At 44.7% G+C, this 19,515-nt stretch overlaps 1 protein-coding gene across 1 annotated transcript in view; it reads right to left on the bottom strand.

Moving 5' to 3' along the window:
• SLC9A9 (solute carrier family 9 member A9) overlaps positions 1–19,515 on the bottom strand; it is a 771,103-nt gene that overhangs the window by 522,340 nt on the left and 229,248 nt on the right. Inside the window, 1 exon segment of the mRNA XM_023751381.1 lies at positions 3,513–3,628. Within this exon segment, the coding sequence (XP_023607149.1) occupies positions 3,513–3,628 (116 nt within the window).

The raw sequence follows: 19,515 nt of genomic DNA on the forward strand, positions 1-19,515 counted from the left end.
GGAACTGGCTTGAAATATCAACCCAAACACAAATCTGAACTTGGCTCTACATTTTGTGGTTGGGATAGGATGGGGTGAAGAGGGATGAGTGAGCAGGAAATAAAAGGCTTGAGCACCCATGTTCAATTATTCTATCAGGGGACTATGATTTATATAATCCAGAGCTAGTATCTAAGCCTTTATACTACATTTTGCAATGCCTAATGTGACTACAGAAGCAGTGTCTGGAAGTGTAGGACAAGTAGTCTGAATTTTAAATATTTAAATGTCAGCAGATATTACAAAAAGTAGAGAACCTATATAAGGGTAAATATCATTTGACTATGTTTCCTTTTTAACCTATTTACATTTGTTATTTACCATAAAAGTGTTTGGGCTAGTAAAATATATGAAGAGAAAACAATTATTTCCTCATGGCTACTTAAAAAATAATAGATATCTGGCAATTTTATGTTCAATTATAAACATAACACTGTTATGACAGTATTATCAAAAAAGCCAGAATGTTCCTTGGAAGAATCCATTGTTAGTAATATTTTATTTATTAATGCTTAGCAATTTACAAAAAAAAATTCTATATAGCATTTTGTTTTATTTTACAGCAATTCTGTAACCATTTCTGGTTTGTTTTGTGTTTATAGTATCTATTTTAAGGACGTGACAAGTGAGGTTTAGAAAAGTTGAAGCCCTGAAAGCGGTGCTTCATTCATCCATGACTCTAGTCTTAATGAGCAGACCTTTCAATACCCAGGATGATCTGGCCACTGGAAGGCCCTGTCCTGGCCTCATTTTAAGGTAACTTTCCTATCCCATCCCATGCCTGTTTTATTTTTAGTGGCAGTTCCTCTTAGGGTTGAATTAATTCTTTTATGAGGAGAATTTCCTGGAGCTGTCAGAAGGTTTAATCACAAACATAGGAGCTGGGGACATTCCCTAGTGCCCTAGCTCACACTTGCCCTTGAGTTCAATTTGCCCCAGAATTAGGACAACACTTAATGGTAATTTTAGGTAGCACATAATGGGAAAAATGGATAATTGAGACTGCCAGGAAACAAGCCAGCTGGTGCCCTCTAAGGAGGGAAGTCTCTACTCCAGGAGGTGCAAGTTTCAGAAATTTTCTAACAGCACTTTCTACTCTTCTTCAGTGCCCTGGGAACTAGGACTTCTGGATCATGTCTTCTGAGGAGGGAACACATATGGTAGGGGAAATTCACCTTTATTACAATTACGATAAAAAGTAATGTCACCCTTGAAATTGCATACTTGTCCTACAAGTGCATAAACTGATATTTAACTCAGCCTAAAGACATCAGAGCTTAGCCTACTTCATTCTCTATAATTCATCACATTTGCTCAGAAATGTGAATATTTCCCTCATCAATTTTACTTATATTCTTCAGGTGTCTGCCCTGGCACCATTAGCAAGAGACACTTGTGAGAACTGCAGTTTTGCATCCCACCCCAGTCCAACTGAATCACAATCTTTGGAGGTGGAGCTAGGTAATCTCCATTTTTACCAACTCCCCATGTAAGTTCTGTGAGTGTAGCATGCACAAGCTGAAGAACTACTAAGGTAGAGCAGGAAGTGACCTCAGCAATCTTTTAATCCCTCTAGGAATATGTAAGTAAACTAAGCCTTGACAGGTTAAGTACCACCTGATCTATCCTGTGAGTCAGTAGCAGGAACTAAACTAAGCCTCAGATCTCCCAGCTGGCAATAATAGCAATAACATAGGGCTATAACACTTGTCAAGTAGAAGCTGGTTGGACTCAACATTAGCAAAGCAGAGACTTTGACTTTGTATTCTGTATTCCTCTTGGCATCTAATTTCAATAAATACATTACCCATGCATTAATTTAGACTCTAGACAGGATAATGCCAGAGTGAATTTTCTAAATTCCATTTACATGAGCCTTCTGAAAGCCAGCCTCCGGGGTTCAGGCATCATCAAGCACTGGGGATTCTTAACACTTGTTAGCTGCCTGAGCATGTCAAGGTGTGCAGCCTACATGTAATATGTGAAGTCACTGAACATTTTTTTACGTCATGGCATGCACGATATCATATTGAGTTTGAAGATTTTTCCCTCAAGATCCTGTCATTATACTTCAAAGTGTTTTACTAACATTATATAAAAATGACTGGTTAATTTTATCACTTCTATGAAATTTTCTTTTTTACAGACATAGATGTGCTTCCATATAAATGCATAAATATCATCACACTGTACATACTCATTGTCTGTTTGCTTTGTTTTATTTATTAATTTATTTTTTATTTAAAATAATTTTTTTATTCTTTAAAACAGTTGACATACAATATATTAGTTTCACGTGTACAACCCAGTGATTAGACATTACATAACTTACTAAATGATAATCCTGAGGATAAATCTCCCACCAATTTCACACCATACATAGTTATTGCAATATTATTGACTATATTACCTATGCTATACTTTACATCCCGGTAACTACAATCTGCACTTCTTAATCCCTTCTTGCCAAGATAGATATAAATAAATAAATAAATAAATAAATAAATAAATAAATCTGAATCTGATTAAGTCTCTAGATTTATCTATCAGTTTACAAGAAATAGAAGATAGAAGAACAAAGAAGAAACCATATTTAATTCAACCACAAGATAAATTGCCTTTTTCCCCCAACAAATAAATGATCAGAAAAAAAGAAAATGGAAGGGAACCTATGGATTAAAGGAGACTTAATAGTCATATCAGTCAATTGTAATATGTAGTCCTTATTTGGATCTGAATTCATACAAACTACCACACAAACTAATAATGATAATGACAAAAAGAGGGAGTGTAGGTGAGTACAGTTAAAAACATTGGCCATATTTGATAACTGCTGAAGGGTGGAAGATAATTATTTTAATTCTCCATAGTCTTAATATTTTTGAAAAGTTCTATAGTAAATAATTTTTATCATTTAATTCAACAGATCATTTTTGGGAAAAAGATAAGTTAGAAAAAATTAAGAACTGTAACTCAAGCCGAAACCAGTTTGGCTCAGTGGATAGAGCGTCGGCTTGCGGACTGAAAGGTCCCAGGTTCGATTCCGGTCAAGGGCATGTACCTGGGTTGCGGGCACATCCCCAGTAGGAGATGTGCAGGAGGCAGCTGATCGATGTTTCTCTCTCATCGATGTTTCTAACTCTCTATCTCTCTCCCTTCCTCTCTGTAAAAACTCAATAAAATATATTAAAAAAAAGAATTGTAACTCAAAATGGTTATATATTCTAGAGAAATAAACTATAATAAATTTTAAAGCATGCTTCCCACTACTGAAGTTGCTTTCAGATCCATTTTTTGGAGTTATTAAAATATTCACCTGTTTCTTTTATTTTTTTTTGTAATCACTAACAGATATATCAACTGCAAGTAAATAAGAATAAGAAATTACTGTGTAGAGTTAGATGATGGTCTTAGAAAATATTTAATTTAAATGTTTGATTCTTCAAAAGAAAGCATATTGGGTGAGCAATTACCTGGGTCTGTTGCCGACATCAGTGAACCAAAAAACAAGCAGTCAGTGAAATGGAAGTCTCCATTGTTCAATTGGTCAGCATATACCATAGCTTTCACAAAGCCATACATAATTAACCTGTCGAGAAAAATAAAATCTTCAAACATCAAGTTGAATCTTGTGCAAACCTATGCCATCAGAGCTAACATTTAATAGGCTCCCTAAATAGGCATCATGCACAAATTACATCATTCTGCCTTCATGGCTGTGTTAGCTGTCAATATACTATCTAAATCTCTTGTCTATGAAAAACATTTTTAGCAAATATCACAACTCATTCACCTGGAAAAGGGTAAGAGAACATTCTATAGTGTATGTCGGGGGTCTTTCCCTGCATCTAGAAGGGTTCAGGAATCTGGATAAGGGCTGCGAGTAAATTAATAAAGAGACTAGACATGAAATATAAATTTGGAAGGCATTTTGGGGAGCCAGAGGAGACCTAGCTTCAGTAACCATGTTCTCTGAATCTCTGGACCCTTAGCTTTTTATTAACACAAATTGCCCTAAAGCAAAGCAGATATACATATCAAAGGTAAGGTTTTGTATACAGTAGGCATTGTCAGGTTGGGGAAACTGCCTTCGGCTGTCAGGCTGCAGGCAATAATATATGCAGATGTTCAGCCTTGCTAAAGCCTCAAGATTCATCAACCTTTTGATGAACTTTTTGCATTTTATTATGCCATGCTGGAATTAGCTTCCAGCAAGTGTATTTTAATGAAAGCAAGATAATTCTAAAGGATATAAAAATAATCTGTCAAATACAACATAGCAAATCATGTTCACAAAAAGAGCGGCTGGGTTAATGCTGACAAATAGATTGTTTTCCAGTTTTCATTGTTTTGTCTGCTAAGGGTGTCTGAAAGGGTTTACATTTCCAGTCTGTCACTGTGATGAGAAGGATATTGGCCACTGGCAGGGCATGCTGTCAACCAGTTACTTTACAATAGATGAATCTCAGCTACTGCTGGTGTCAGGACACTTCCACAATGGGTGGAACACCACTATTAGGTTAGAGCGCCTGTAATTCAACACGCTGTTCAAAATGAATCCCAAAATGGTTAGGTTTTGATCTTGCAATGAATGCTGGGTGGTTGTTGTTGTTGTTTGTGTGTGTGTTTCTCCATGAGATTATAAAGTTTATAAACTTACCAAGCTTACTCCATGGAATGCAAATGGTTTGTTTTGGTCCTCATTTGCCAATCTATAGCTTTTAAATTGTACTTAATTATTTAATTGACTGATGGATTTTGCTAAAATCCTAGTAGGGGAAATACAGAGATTGGTGAACTTGACCACATTCAAATTAATATAAGTGACGGTAAGAGACCTTAGAGACTGACCCTCAGACCAATAGATGAATGTTTAAGTATTCACATGTATTTAAAGTTAGTTTCTTTTAAAATGTTCGAAGGTTGTGGGCATGGCTAAAAAGGCTAGAAATCAGATACTGGAAATCATAATGTCAAAGAGAATGCAGATGCTTCAAATTCTGTTAAGAACAATTTATCTGTGAGAGAATATTTCAGATAGCATTGCATTTAATACAAGGTTCTACCACTCACTAGCTATGATTTTAGGACATTACTATAAGTTCCTGAGCTTCATTTATAAGGTAGGGATAACAATAATAGTTAGTTCATAGAGTTTTTTAAAGGGTGACCTGAGATATATATATATATATTTGGTTTCTGGCTCATAACAAACTTTCAAAGAAATTATTATTACTGGTAATTATAATATTTATCAAATAGGCAATACTTACTTAGAATTTCTTTTTCTTCACGTTTTAACTTATTTAATTCACACATTAATCCTATAAAGTAGATACTCTTACTAGTGTACGGATGAGAAAACTAAACACAGTGTGATTAAGTAATTTGTTCAAAGTGACACAGCTGCTAATTTGCAAACCCCAGATCTGAACTGTGGAGATTTGGCTCCAGTGCCCAGGCTTTTAGCTACCACATTGTATTCCCTAGGTAAGTTGTTCTATATGTTTACATTGTGTGTTATCTCATAAAATATACTCACAACTCCCCTATTAGGTGGTTGCTCTAGGTAGTACAAAAGAGAAGAATGGATTATCCCTAAGAACATGGAAATAACACTACTCTATATATTGACCTATTAAGACAACCCATAGTGAGTTGGAGCTGAGAGACCCAACATCGCTGTGAAGAATGCAGATTCAGTAGGGGAAGTTGAATCTTAACTGGGTTGAAGATATTAACATATCAGAGAGACTGTACCATGGGGCACAGAGAGTACTGTTGGGAAGAGGCAAGTACAAGAGACCTCAATCATGGCAGCTCACTCACACTTATCCTGGGGAGGGTGTGCAGCATTTTGCCAGGTTACCAGGCAGCTTCATTCTGCATATTTGTTCATTTAATAGACATTTATTATTGAACCCCTATTATGTGTCAGACTCAGTCCTAGGTGCTTAAGCTATATCAGTGAAACAAACAAACAAACAAACAAAACCCCCACAAAGATCCCTGTATGCATTTTAGCAAGACAGACAGCAATAAAAATAATCATAAATTTGAATTTTATCTGTTGGGTAAAAATCACTCTCTGAATTGGAAACTATAGGTCTCATCAACAGTGGGACATTCTAGACAGTTCCGATATTACCATGGAAATGCTCTCAGTCATTTCTTCATCCTCCTCTGTTGTTAGCCCTCCTTCACCACAGTCCTTTGTCATTTAAGCTGCTCTTCAAATATTGAGCTTTAACAGACTCTGGACTCAATATAAACTTTATGACCTGTGACTACAGTTCTGAATTTTATACCCATTAGTAAATTTTACAGGTTTGGAATCCAAGGCTCTGAATTAAAATGACTTGCCCTTTGTTGAACAGAAGCGATTAGACTGGGTGAATAAAAAATATATGTAATATACTACCCAGGCTTGGAAAGATTATATGGAAACTAGAAGCCTCATATACCACTAATGTAAATTAATGGTTTCCTATGATCTTACAAAAAATAATCAAATATGAGCCCAAATATGTGTATTTAGATTATTTCTGATTACTATTATTTATGAATGAAAAATTAAAAGCAATTTAAATGTCCAAAGAATTAATTATAGAGCACATATATGGTGAACTATTATGCAACTATTAATAAATATATGCAGAAAAGTAAATTGATAAAGCAAATTATAAACTGGTAATAAATAATACATTCTAATTTTATAAAAATGAAATATACTTAGGCATACATCCTATATAATAAAAGCCCAGCAACTGAAACAGCAGAATGACCAGAGACCAGAATGACCACAGCTGGCCCTGTCCCCCAGTGGGGACCCCCACCCTGATCGGGGGCATGGTCAGCCTGCAAACTGCCTGTGGCCCCTTGCCCCAGCCAGCTCACCCCCAGTGGGGGTCCCCCCATCACGATCTGGGCCCCATCAGAGAAAGGGCCGGCCGGCCCCCCACCCATGCACTGGGCATCTATCGTATATACTAAAAGGGTAATATGCAAATTGACCCTAATGGTGGAATGAGCAGAATGACCAGAACGACTGCTCGACCAGTCACTATGAGACGCACTGACCACTCTCGGTCCCAGAAGCATATAGTCTGGAATGTTAATAATCCTAATATATAAAAACTGTGGGTCCCTCACAACCAGAGGCTTGACCAACCGGAAGTCAGTCCTGCAGTCAACATTGGGTTGCTGTGGTGACCCAGCAATGACTGCTGAGGGGTCTGCGAATCAGACCCAGAGAGAGGCCTGAAGAGAGAAGCAGGGTCTGATCCATAGCCTCTGTGGCAGCTGTTGATCAGCAGTTGCCTCTCTCTTTCTCTCCAGGTCTGGCCAGCAGCCGTGCCTCCATTTCTCTCTAGGACTCCACTGGGGCTGCTGGTCAGCCCCGCCTTTCTGATCAGGCCCCGTTAATAGGCCCAGCGATGCTGACTGGCATAGAAACTGACCAATCAGAACCAAATCTGGGTCAACTGTGAGGAGCCAATGGCTGCCTAGGAGGTGGAGCTTTTGACACTGACTGGCATAAGAACCGACCACTCAGAACCAAATTGGCTGGCAGAGGAGGGCTTTTGGGGGTGAAATCAGGCTGGCAGGGGAGGGCAGTTAGGAGTGATCAGGCAGGCAGAGGCAGTTAGGGGCAATCAGGCTGGCAGGGAAGGGAAGTTGGGGGCAAGTTCAGGCTGGCAGGGGAGGGCAGTTGTGGGGGACCAGGCTTGCAAGGGAGAGCAGTTAGGAGCCATCCGGCTGGCAGGAGAGGGCAGTTGGGGGAAAGATCAGGCTAGCAGGGGAGGACAATTAGGGGTAAGATCAGGCCAGCAAGGGAGTGCAGTTTGGGCGAGATCAGGCCGGCAAGGGAGGGCAGTTGGGGGCAACCAGGCCGGCACGGGAGCAGTTAGGTGTTAATCAGGCCAGCTGGGGAGCAGTTAGGGGGTGATCAGACTGGAAGGCAGAAGTGGTTAGGGGCAATCAGGCAGGCAGGCAGGCAAGCGGTTAGGAGCTAGCAGTCCCAGATTGTGAGACATCCCCCAAGGGGTCCCAGATTGGAGAGGGTGCAGGCTGGGATGAGGGACATTCCCCCCCACCCCAGTGCACGAATTTCATGCACCAGGCCTCTAGGGGTTATACAATGAAATTAAATGTAACTATTTTCGTTTTGGCTTTCTGCATTTTGCCAGTTCTTTTTAGATAATCCTATATAATAAAAGAGAAACATACATATTAACTGTCCCTCTGCTGCGCACAAGCCAGGTCCACAAGCCATTCCCACCAGCCAATCAGGAGCGAGTATGCAAATTAATACAACTAAGATGGCAGCAGCCATGGAGCTGGAGCAAGCAGGAGGCTTGGGTTGCCCCCGGTGATGGAGGAAGCCAAGCTTCCCGCCTGCCCTGGCCGGCCCTCAGCTCCGCTCAAGGCTACAAAGTTTCTATTATAGAAGATAAATAAATCCCAGATACCTGCTTCCAGCTGGCCATGGCCTCCACTCAAGGAGGGGCTGAGAGCCTGGGTTGCCCTTGGGCTCCACTCAAGGCTACAAAGTTTCAATTATAGAAGATAAATAAATCCCAGAAAAAAAAGAAAAGAAAAAAAGGAGAAGCTGGGAGCTTGGATCACCAGGGGGCGTGGCCACCCTGCAAACAGCCCTCAGCCCCTCACCAAAGCTGGCCAGGCACCCCAGTAGGGACCCCCACCCTGAAGGAGGTGTGGCCAGCCTGAAAACAGCCCCCAGCCCCTCACGCAGGCTGGCCAGGCACCCCAGCGGGACCCCCACCCTGATCCAGGACACCTTTCAGTGCAAACCAGCTGGCCCCGACCTGTGCACCAGGCCTCTATCCTATATAATAAAAGGGTAATATGCAAATTGACCCTAACAGCAGAACGACTGGGAATGACTGGCCACTATGACACACACTGACCACCAGGGGGCAGATGCTCAATGCAGGAGCTGCCCCCTGGTGGTCAGTGCGCTCCCACAGGGGGAGCTCTGCTCAGCCACAAGCCAGGCTGAAGGCTGCCAGCACAGTGGTGGTGGCGGGAGTCTCTCCCACCTCCTCAACAGCGCTAAGGATGTCCAACTGCAGCTTAGGCCTGGTCCCCGCTGGCAAGTGGACATTCCCCGAGGGCTCCTGGGCTGCCAGAGGAATGTCTGACTGCCAGCTTAGGCCTAATCCCCCAAGGAGTGAGCCTAAGCCAGCAGGTGGACATCCCCTGAGGGGTCCCAGAGTGCGAGAGGGCACAGGCCGGGCTGAGGGACCCCCCCCCAAGTGCACAAATTTTTGTGCACTGGGCCTCTAGTAGTCATAATAAAAGCAAATAACAATGTATATTAGTGAGTGCTATTATGTGACACAATAGACATTCAATGTGTTATTTAATCCTTACAATGTTATGAGTTAACTATCTCTTTTTATGAAAATGAAAAAATTAAGGCTCAGAGAGGTAACCTATTTAATGTCAAATAAGTGGTGATGGAGCTGGATTTGAACTCAGGTAATTGGTTTCCAAAGCCTACACTATAAACCACCAACTCAATAAAGCTCTTTAATTGCTTCAAAATCAGGAGAAACACTTGTGCATGTACACACACAGACACACATGCACACAGTTTGAAGTAAAAAAGACTTATTTACTTCAAACCAACTCCTGGACATAATTAGAGTTCAAATACCTTCCTTAAGACAACACCAAAAAAGTACATATAAAGCCCAGTTCAGGAAAAGCTCAATATGGTCATTTTTATTTATAATAAACCAATAATTATAATAAACCAATAATTAGTGTGCATCTTCTATGTCCAGGCACTCTTTTATAAATCAGAGCTGTTGTCCTTATTGCTACATTATTAATTTTTAAAAAAACTAGTTATAAGTATATCACCAATAAGACTAAAACATGAACTCATTAAGGAGCTCTGGTCAAGATGTCAGAGTAGGTGGACACTGTGCTCACCTCGTCCCAGGACCACTTCAAAATTATAACTAAATTATAGAACAATCAACCTAGAGAACCATCTGAAGACTAGGTGAATAGAAGTCCTATCTACACTAATAAAAGGCAAAGATGCTAATTGACTGTACCTTCACTACACTCATCAGCCAATCAGAAGAGTATGCAAATTAACCAAACAAAGATGGCCATTAAATTTGCATACTGCAGGCAGATCCCACTGCACCACCCTGCCCGGGCGGGCAGCAGCGAGATCCCAAGCCGCCCCTGCCCCAGCGCGGGATCTGGGCCTGTCGTGTGTGGCCCGGGGCGGGAGGGCAGGCGGCAGCAAGATCCCGAGCTGCCACCTGCCCCAGCATGGGATCCGGGCCTGCCGTGTGCGGGGCCGGGTGGGCGGGGCATGCGGCAGCATGATCCCAAGCCACCGCCCAACCCAGTGCGGGATCTGGGCCTGCCATCTATGACCTGGGGAGATGGGGCAGGCACCACGGGATCGGGTGTGCTATCTGCCACCAAGGGACTGGGCCTAAGCCAGCAGGTGGTTATCTCCCGAGGGGTCCCAGACTGTGAGAGGACACAGGTTGGGCTGAGGGACACCCCCCTGCCAGTGCACAAATTTTTGTGCACCGGGCTTCTAGTAAGAATATAAAGAAGAAGCCATGTAGAGACTGGTAGGAGGGATAGAAATGTGAAATAGGTTGGTCCCACACCTACATGTGGTAGTTGAGAATCAGGAGGGATATCTCAGCTGCAGAGGCCCACATACCAAGTCCAGGAAGAAGAGCCCACAAAATATCTGGCTATGAAAATCAGCAAGGATTCCACCCATCCAAGTGAAATGAAAGTCTGCTAGAAGCCCAAGCATCCTCTTAAAGGACCTGCTTACAGCCTCTTGTTCTCAGGCACTCACCCTGGCTCTGATGAAGAGACAGTGTCTCAGGGGGTGTCAGAGACATACAGAGAGAAACTGAGTTGTGTGGCTTTAGGGTGAGGGTTGGAGGGACAGCTGCCATAGTCCCTGAGTTGAACCCTGCACACTCAAAACCAAATTTGAATGTACATTAGTCTGATGAACACCACTAACTCCAACCTGTAACTCCTGAGACTCCACCTTACCACAAAGGTTCACAGGCCTCTGGCAAGTAGCTGCTGAACTCAGTGTAAACGGTGACTTTTGATGAATGGCCTCAGACACAGCACTGGCACCAAATCTGAATCTGCATTAACTACTCGATCTACCTGGTGACTCTGTGAGAATTTGCCTCACCAAACTCACATACCACCCAAGGATCTAACAGTGCCTGAGCCATACATGCCAGGAAGCCCTGTGCCTTTTGCTGACCTTCCCTAGTCCTGGTACTAGTGTCAGCGGCCTTGAATCCTAACATGGCTTTTTCATGCCCATTTAGGCCCAGCACAGGCAGCTACCAACTATTCATTGCTTTGTAGCTCCTAATAGCTAACCCTGGGTTTATCAAAGGCAACATCTGTCATTAGCTTGCAGGGATGCCTCTCTCAAGAAGCTTCAGAACCAACACACCTGATGGTCAGCTACAGGTCACAATACAGTACCACCTAATTAGCTCTACTAGAAACACACCCAAAGGGTGGTCTCGGCACAATCCAGAACTGCTGGGGTGAATTCAGCTCTATGGAGTCAGCTTCTACACAGAAACTTGTACACTGTGGTTGTGACCAGTTCTCAAAATTACTCAGCCTGAGGGTCAATCCAACCCACTACTATGCTAACAACAATCTAGGCTCAACTAAAACAGAAGGGCACACACAACCCACATAAGTAACACTCATGGAACACCCAACTCAGGTGATCAGGAAGACTTTGCCACTGAGCTCCATGGGACACCTACTACATAAAGCCACACTACCATGACTAGGAGATGTAGCAGATCTATCTGCTATATAGAAACAAATACAAAGAGGTAGCCAAAATGAGGAGACAAAGAAACATGTCCCAAATAAAAGTAAGGTGAAATACTATGAAAAGGAACTAAGTGAAATGAAGGAAAGCAATCTACCAGAGAGTTCAAAACACAGGTTATAAGGATGCTCAATAAACTTAGTGAGAACTTCAACTAAGAGATACTAAGTATAAAAAGAGTACATAAAAACTATAAAAGAGAACAAGTCTGAAATGAAAAATACAACTGAAATGAAGAATACACTGGAAATAATGAACAGCAAATTAGATGATACAGAGGATAGAATCAGTAATTTGGAAGACAAGGTAGGAGAAAACACCTAATCAAAACAGCAAAAAAAAAAAAGCAAAAGAAGAATTAAAAATGAGGATAGTTTAAGGGACCTTTGAGACAACATTCACACCAAAGAAAGAGACGGAGGGAGGGAGGGAGGGAGAGAGAGAGAGGAGGCAGAGACAGAGAGAGAGAGGGAGAGAGAGAGAGCAATTGAGAACTTACTTGAAAATATAATGACTGAAAACCTCTCTAACCTGGAGAAGGAAATAGACATATAAGTTCCAGGAAGTGCAGAAAGTCCCAAATAAAATGAACCCAAAGAAGTCCACACCAAGACACATCATAATTAAAATTCCAAAGGTTAAAGACAAAGAGAGTGTCTTAAAAGCAACAAGGGAAAAAAGTTAGTTACCTACCAGGGAGCTCCCATATGACTGTCAGCTGATTTCTCAGCAGAAACTTTTCAGGCCAGAAAGGATTGACACAGAATACTCAAAGTAATGAAAAGCAGGGACCTAAAACCAAGACTACCCCACTCAGCAAAGCTATAATTTAAAACTGAAGAAGAGATTAAGAGCGTTCAAGACAAGATAAAGCTAAAGGAGTTCATTATCACCAAATCAGTATTACAAGAAATGTTAAAGGGACTTCTTTAAGAAGAAGCGGGGGAAAGAACATAAATATCTACACTAATAAAAGAGAAACATGGTAATTAGCATACGACTGCTACCCTTCCCATTGGCTAATCAGCATATCCTTATGCAAATTAACTGTCAGCCAAGATGGCGGCCGGCAGCCATGCACTGAAGCGAACAGGGAGGCTTCCTTGCTCCAGTGATGGTGAACTCCAACGTTCCCCGCCTGACTTGCCGGCCTCTCAACTGCAACTCTAAGCAACTATGTTGCAAATATAGAAGCTAAACAAAACCCTAGAAACCGGCTTTCAGTCAGCCGGGCGTCAGCCAGCCAGACCGCAACATTGTATCAAATACAGAAGGTAAAGGCCAGAAACCTGCTTTCAGCAGCGAGGCCTCAGAGCTAAAGCTGGCCCAGAATAAAAAAAAAGAAAAAGAAAAAAAGGAGCGGTTGGGAGCTTCAGTCACCTGCCAGCCGGAAAACGGCCCTCACCCCTCACCCAGACTGGCCAGGCACCCCAGTGGGGACCCCCACCCTGATCCAGGACACCCTTCAGGGCAAACCAGCTGGCCCCCACCCATGCACCAGGCCTCTATTCTATATAGTAAAAGGGTAATATGCCTCCCGGCACCGGGATCAGTGTGACAGGGGGCAGCGCCCAAACCCCCTGATCGCCCTGTGGCTCTGTGTGTGACAGGGGGCCTGGCACAACCCCCCCCCCCTGCTCTGTGGGTGAAAAGAAGGGTGCGCCCAACCCCCTCCACGGGCCTTGCTCTGTGTGTGACAGGGTAGAGCCAATAACCTCCCCCATTGGCCCTGCCCTGAGTGTGACAGGGTGCAGCGCCCCAACCCCCTGATCCGCCCTGCTCTGTGTGTGACAGGGGGCAGTGTCCCAACTCCCCTATCGGCCCTACTCTGTGAGTGACAAGGGGGGAGCTCCTCAACCCCCTGATTGGCCCTGCCCTGAGTGTGACACGGGGGAGCTCCTCAAACCCCCTGAATGGGCCCTGTTCTGTGCGTGACAGAGGGCAGTGTCCCAACCCCCTGATCGACCCTGCTCTGTGTGTGACAGGGGGGAGCTCCTCAACCCCCTGATCGGCCCTGCTCTGTGCATGACACGGGGGAGCTCCCCAACCCCCTGATCGACCCTGCTCTGTGCGTGACAGGGGGTGGCGCCCCAACCCCCCTGATGGGCCCTGCTCTGTGTGTGACAGGGGGCAGCGCCCCAACCCCCTGATTGGCCCTGCTCTGTGAGTGACAGGGGGCAGCGCCCCAACCCCCTGATCGGCCCTGCTCTGTGCATGACTGGGCGGCGCCCCAACTCCCCAATCGGCCCTGCTCTGAGCCTGACCAGGGGCTGCACCTAGGGATTGGGCGTGCCCTCTGCCACCCAGAGCAGGCCTAAGCCAGCAGGTCGTTATCTCCCGAGGGGTCTCAGACTGCGAGAGGGCACAGGCAGGGATGGGGACCCCCTCCCCCTCCAAGTGCACAAATTTTTGTGCACCGGGCCTCTAGTCTATAATAATAAAAGCTCAATATGCTAATTAGACCAGAATGAACTTCTGGACATCCTTCCAGACGACCTTCCAGATGAAGCCAGGGCTGCGAGGGCCGAGGCAGCCGCTACAGCTGTGAGGGCTGAGCCCCTTGCACAAAGTTTGTGCATTGGGCCTCTAGTAAATAATAAAATGGCAATAACTGTATACTTATCAATAGTCACTTTAAATGTAGATGAATTAAATCTCCCAATAAAAAGACATATGGTAGCTGAATGTATAAGAAAACAGGATCCACACATATGTTGTCTATAAGAGAGAAACCCACATTAGATCAAATGACAGACACAGACTGAAAGTGAAGAGATGGAATATATATTTTATGCAAATAAAATTTGTTTTAAAAAGCTGGGGTAGCAATACATATTTAGACAACATAGAATTTAAAACAAAGAGACAAAAAAAAAGAACATTTTGTAATGATAAAGGGATCAACCCAACAAGAGGATATAACCCTTGTAAATATTTATGTAGCCAATGTAGGCACACCTAAATATATAAAGCAAATATTGATTGACATAAAGAGAAAGTTAACAAGGAAGCAGTGGCCTTAAGTTACACATTAGATCAAATGCATTTAATTGATATTTCACCCCAAACATCAGAATATACATTATTTTCAAGTGCACATGTAATGTTTCCAAGAATAAACTACAGGTTAGGCCACTAACAAGTCTATATAAATTTCAAAAGATTGAAATCATATCAAACATCTCCAACCACAATAGTATGAAACTAGAAATCAATTACAAGAAAACACTGAAAATCACAGAAACACATGGAGGCTAAATAACACATTAACAAACAATCAATAGGTTAACAATAAGATCAACAAGGAAATCAAAAGTTACATTGAGACAAATGGAAATGGGAACAAAACAACCAAAATCCATGGGAGATAATTAAAGCAATGACTGCTAAGAAGGAATCATAGCATTATAGGCCTACCTCAAGAAACATCACAAATAAACAATTCAACTTTACACCTAAAGGAACTAAAAAAAGAACAACAAACAAAGCCCACAATGGGTTGAAGGAAGGAAATAATAAAGATCACAGCAGGCATAAACAAAATAAAATTTTAAAAACAATACAAAAGATCAATAAAACCAAGAACTGTTTCCTTGAAAAGATAGATAAGACTAATAAACCTTTAACCAGACTCATCAAGGAAAAATGAGAGTGGATCCAAATAAATAATATTAGAAATAAAAGACAAGTGACACTTAAATCACAAAAATACAAAGCAGTATAAGAAAATACTACAAAAATTATATGCCAAAAAATTAAACAATCTGAAAGGAATGGATAAATTACTAGAAACATACAATCTTCTAAGACTGAGTCAAGAATAAACTGGAAAAGAAGAATTAACACCTATTCTTCTCAAACTATTCCAAAAATTCAAGAGGAGGGAAGGCTGTCATGCTCATTTTATAAGGCCACCATTATCCCAATTCCAGAACCAGAAAAATCTACACTAATAAAAGAGAAAAATGGTAATTAGCATACGACCGCTACCCTTCCCATTGGATTATCAGCATATCCTTATGCAAATCAACTGCCAACTAAGATGGCGGTTAACAGGCCAACAAAGATGGCGGCTAATTTGCATACACCCAATGATGGGAGGCGAAAGGGGAAGGACTGAAGAATGGCGATCGGCAACCCAGGTGGCAGGCAAGAGCTAGGGGGTGGGCAAAGGCCGCCTTTCCCCACCCCCCAGCTGGTGATCGGCATTGGAAACCCGGGCAGCAAACCCGACCCCAGGGGCTGGGGTTGCCGGCTGGCCTGTGCCAATCGATGGTGGCGATTGGAGGCGTGAGGGCTGGGGCGCAGGCCATGGCGATCAGAGGGTGGGAGGGCCCGGGGGCAGGCCAGGTGACAACCTTAGAACCCCCGGGGGCCGGGGTTGTCGGCTGGCCTGCGCCCAGGATCGCCATGGCGATTGGAGGGCAGAGCTGGGGCGCAGGCCCAGCGGCAACCCCGGACATCCCAGAAGCCACCTGCCCGCGGCCCGTGACCCTATCAGGTCCGGGCTGAAAGGACAGAACAGGGCTGATAGCCGTGTTCTTAACTCCTCTTCAAGCAAAAGCCATAGAATGTATCAGTTGCTCAGCCAGCCCTTATCTCAGCCAATAGGAACGCAAGGAAACTAGCCCAAGGCCAAAAGTATGCTAGCCACCTCCTGTCTTTGTGTGGCCAGACCCTGGCTGCACCCTGCCCTTGCGTCATTGGCCCCCGGCCCTCACTCAGCCAACCGGAATCGGCCAGGTCAGTGGTCCGAGTGAGCCCCCACCCCCTGACCCAGGCCCTATAAATTCTTTGTTCTTCTAAGACTCCGGGCTCTCTTGCTTCCTGTCACTCCACTGTGTCAGTGGGGGAGGCAGAGGGACCAAACTAGCTAGTTTGAATAAATGACTCTTTGCTTTTGCATCGGACTCGGCTCCCTGGTGGTCTGTCTTTGGGGATTTTGAAATCTGGGCATAACACGGGCCACAGGCTGGCGTCCGTGTACAGCCACAGAAGCCGCCTGCCCACAGTGTGTGCAGCCACAGAAGCTGCCGGCTCACGCCTGTGTACAGCCACAGAAGCCGCCTGCCCGCCATCCGTGACCCGACCCGGTCCCGGGTTTCAGTCCCGGCCCGTGTGCACCTGCAGAAGCCGCCTGCCCACAGTGTGTGCAGCCGCAGAAACCTCCGGCTGGCGCCCGTGTGAAGTCTGCAGTCGCAGAAGCTGCCTGCCTGCCACATCCCACTATGATCCACTGAGTTATGAGGCCAGAGAGCAAGGAGAACTTCCGCCCCTGAGTCAAAGTGGGGAGCGGAGGACACGGCCTCCCCTCCTAAAGTTGCCAAAGGACAGGACCTAACCTAAGCCACATCCTCTGAGACAGCCCGGCAGGCACCACTGACCCTCTCTGCAGGCCGGGCCCCCCTCCCCCTTCCCCTGTCCCTGCACAGCTCCCATAGCTCCCCACTGGCTGAGTCAGGCACAACAGGTTTGCAGCCATGGGCGATTTAGCAGCTAATGAAAAATGCGAGAACGAACAAATGAAGCAGCTACTGCAGTGGGGAAAAGACGTTCATCAAATTCGTTGTCTCTGAGAAACTGAGGCAGCCAGCACAGGCTCCTGCACAGGATGAGGCTTCTGCTTCTAAAGAAATGTCCTGGGGTTAGAGGTGAGGGGGTGCTGCCCTTCCACTCTCTGAGCTCTCAGAGGAGTCTGTGCTCCCCCTCCTGGTATTCTTAACACCCAGAGACCCCTCCCCAATCCAGGGCAGGAATGTTCCACGCTGACCGCCTCCAGAAAGCAGAGAACAAAGAGGACTTCTTGACTTCAAGCCTTTAAACCAGTGGTTTTCAACCTTGGCTGCACATTAGAATCACCTGGGAATCTTTTTAAAATCCTGATTTCTGGGCCTCATCCTCTGGAAATTCTGTTTCTTTGTTATGGGGTAGAGCCACAACATTAGTAATAAAGGATGAGGCGCAGAAATCAGGATTTTAAAAAGATTCCCAGGTGATTCTAATGTGTAGCTAAGGTTGAGAACCACTGCTCTAAACAGACTTGACCACTGTGGGCAAAGACCTGCAGCTGAGAGGGGACAGGTTCTGGGTGTCGAGGTCCAGAGCATGGAAGGCCTCCTGGGGGAGCAGTGGATCTGGAAGCCTGTGTTCTAGGTCAGAGACACCCCTGCCTCCCACCCTCCCCTGCCCTGCACATAGACGTGCCTGGACTGGGGTGAGGAGGAGAAGGAGAACTAGAGGGAAGGAACACTGAGTGTTTGTTGGCGGCCATGTAAAAAGGACTGTGACCCACCCCTCCCACTGAGTCACTCCCTAAGGCAGCAGGAGACGGAGGGTCTGAGAGCAGCCACACAGCTTTGTGGCCGTGACCAAGGCACCAAGATGATGTCCATGCAATGGGGCTGAGGAGGTGTCAGAGGACCTCACCCCAGAAAGCCCAATAGCTCTTTGTGTGAGAGAGAGAAGGTGGCAGGGAGGGACGAAGAGAGCAAATTGGACTCAAGAGGCTTCAAGGCCCAGATGAGGAGAATATACCAGGGGTCAGCATGGACTTGAGCTCTGAGGTGAGGGTCAGGTGAGGGTCAAGGGCTCTGGGTGGGGGCCAGTCCAGACAGAAGACTGAGGTCCACATGTTCTTGACCCTGCTCGGTTCTTTGGCACCTCTGCCTGAGATATAAACTGTCTGACATGGAAGTACAACTCCAGAGAAGGGGGTGGGGAACCTAAGTTAAATAATATTTTGTTTTTGTTTTTTCACTTGGCAGAATGGGGGCTGAAGTTGAAGTTAGGTTTGGTTACTAAACAATAAAGAAAGCAACATTTCTTGCACACCCGACTGTGTGGTCTGAGTTTGCTGCTGCCTATAAACCGAGAAAAAGTTGTAAAATGAAGTACTAATCTCTAGGGTTTAGGTCAGACCAAGGAGTAGTGCCACTCAGCCAGAAGCTGGCTCATGGCTGGCCAGTGCTGAGGTGGTGGCAGGAGCCTCTCCCACCTCCATGGCAGCACTAAGAATGTCTAACTAACAGTTTAGGCCCGATCCCTTGGGGGCCTACGCCTTTAGTCGGACATCCCTGGCTACCAGAAGGATGTCTACTGCAAGCTTAAGCCTGATCCCCCGGGGAGTGGGCCTAAGTCAACAGGTGGACATCCCCCAAGGGGTCCTGGACTGCAAATGGGCACAGGCCGGGCTGAGGGACGCACCCCCCCCCCCCACACCGAGTGCACAAATTTTGTGCACCGGGCCTCTAGTACATTATAAAAGAAGGCTAATATTCCTGATGAACACAGATGTAAAAATCCTCAACAATATATTAGCAAATTGAATTCAGGAATACATTAAAAAGATCAGCCAGCCTGACCAGAGTGGTTCAGTTGATTGAGCAACATCCCATGCACAGAGAGGTTGCCTATTTAATTCCCATCAGGACACATGCCCAGGTTGTGGGCTTGATCCCCTGTAGGGGGAATGCAAGAGGCAGCTGATCAATGATTCTCTGTCATCATTGATGTTTCTACCCTTCTCTCCCTCTCCCTTCCTCTCTCTGAAATCAATAATATATATATATATATATATA

Source organism: Myotis lucifugus, unplaced genomic scaffold (assembly GCF_000147115.1).
Source record: "Myotis lucifugus unplaced genomic scaffold, Myoluc2.0 scaffold_21, whole genome shotgun sequence".
NCBI classification, from domain to species: Eukaryota; Metazoa; Chordata; class Mammalia; order Chiroptera; family Vespertilionidae; genus Myotis; species Myotis lucifugus.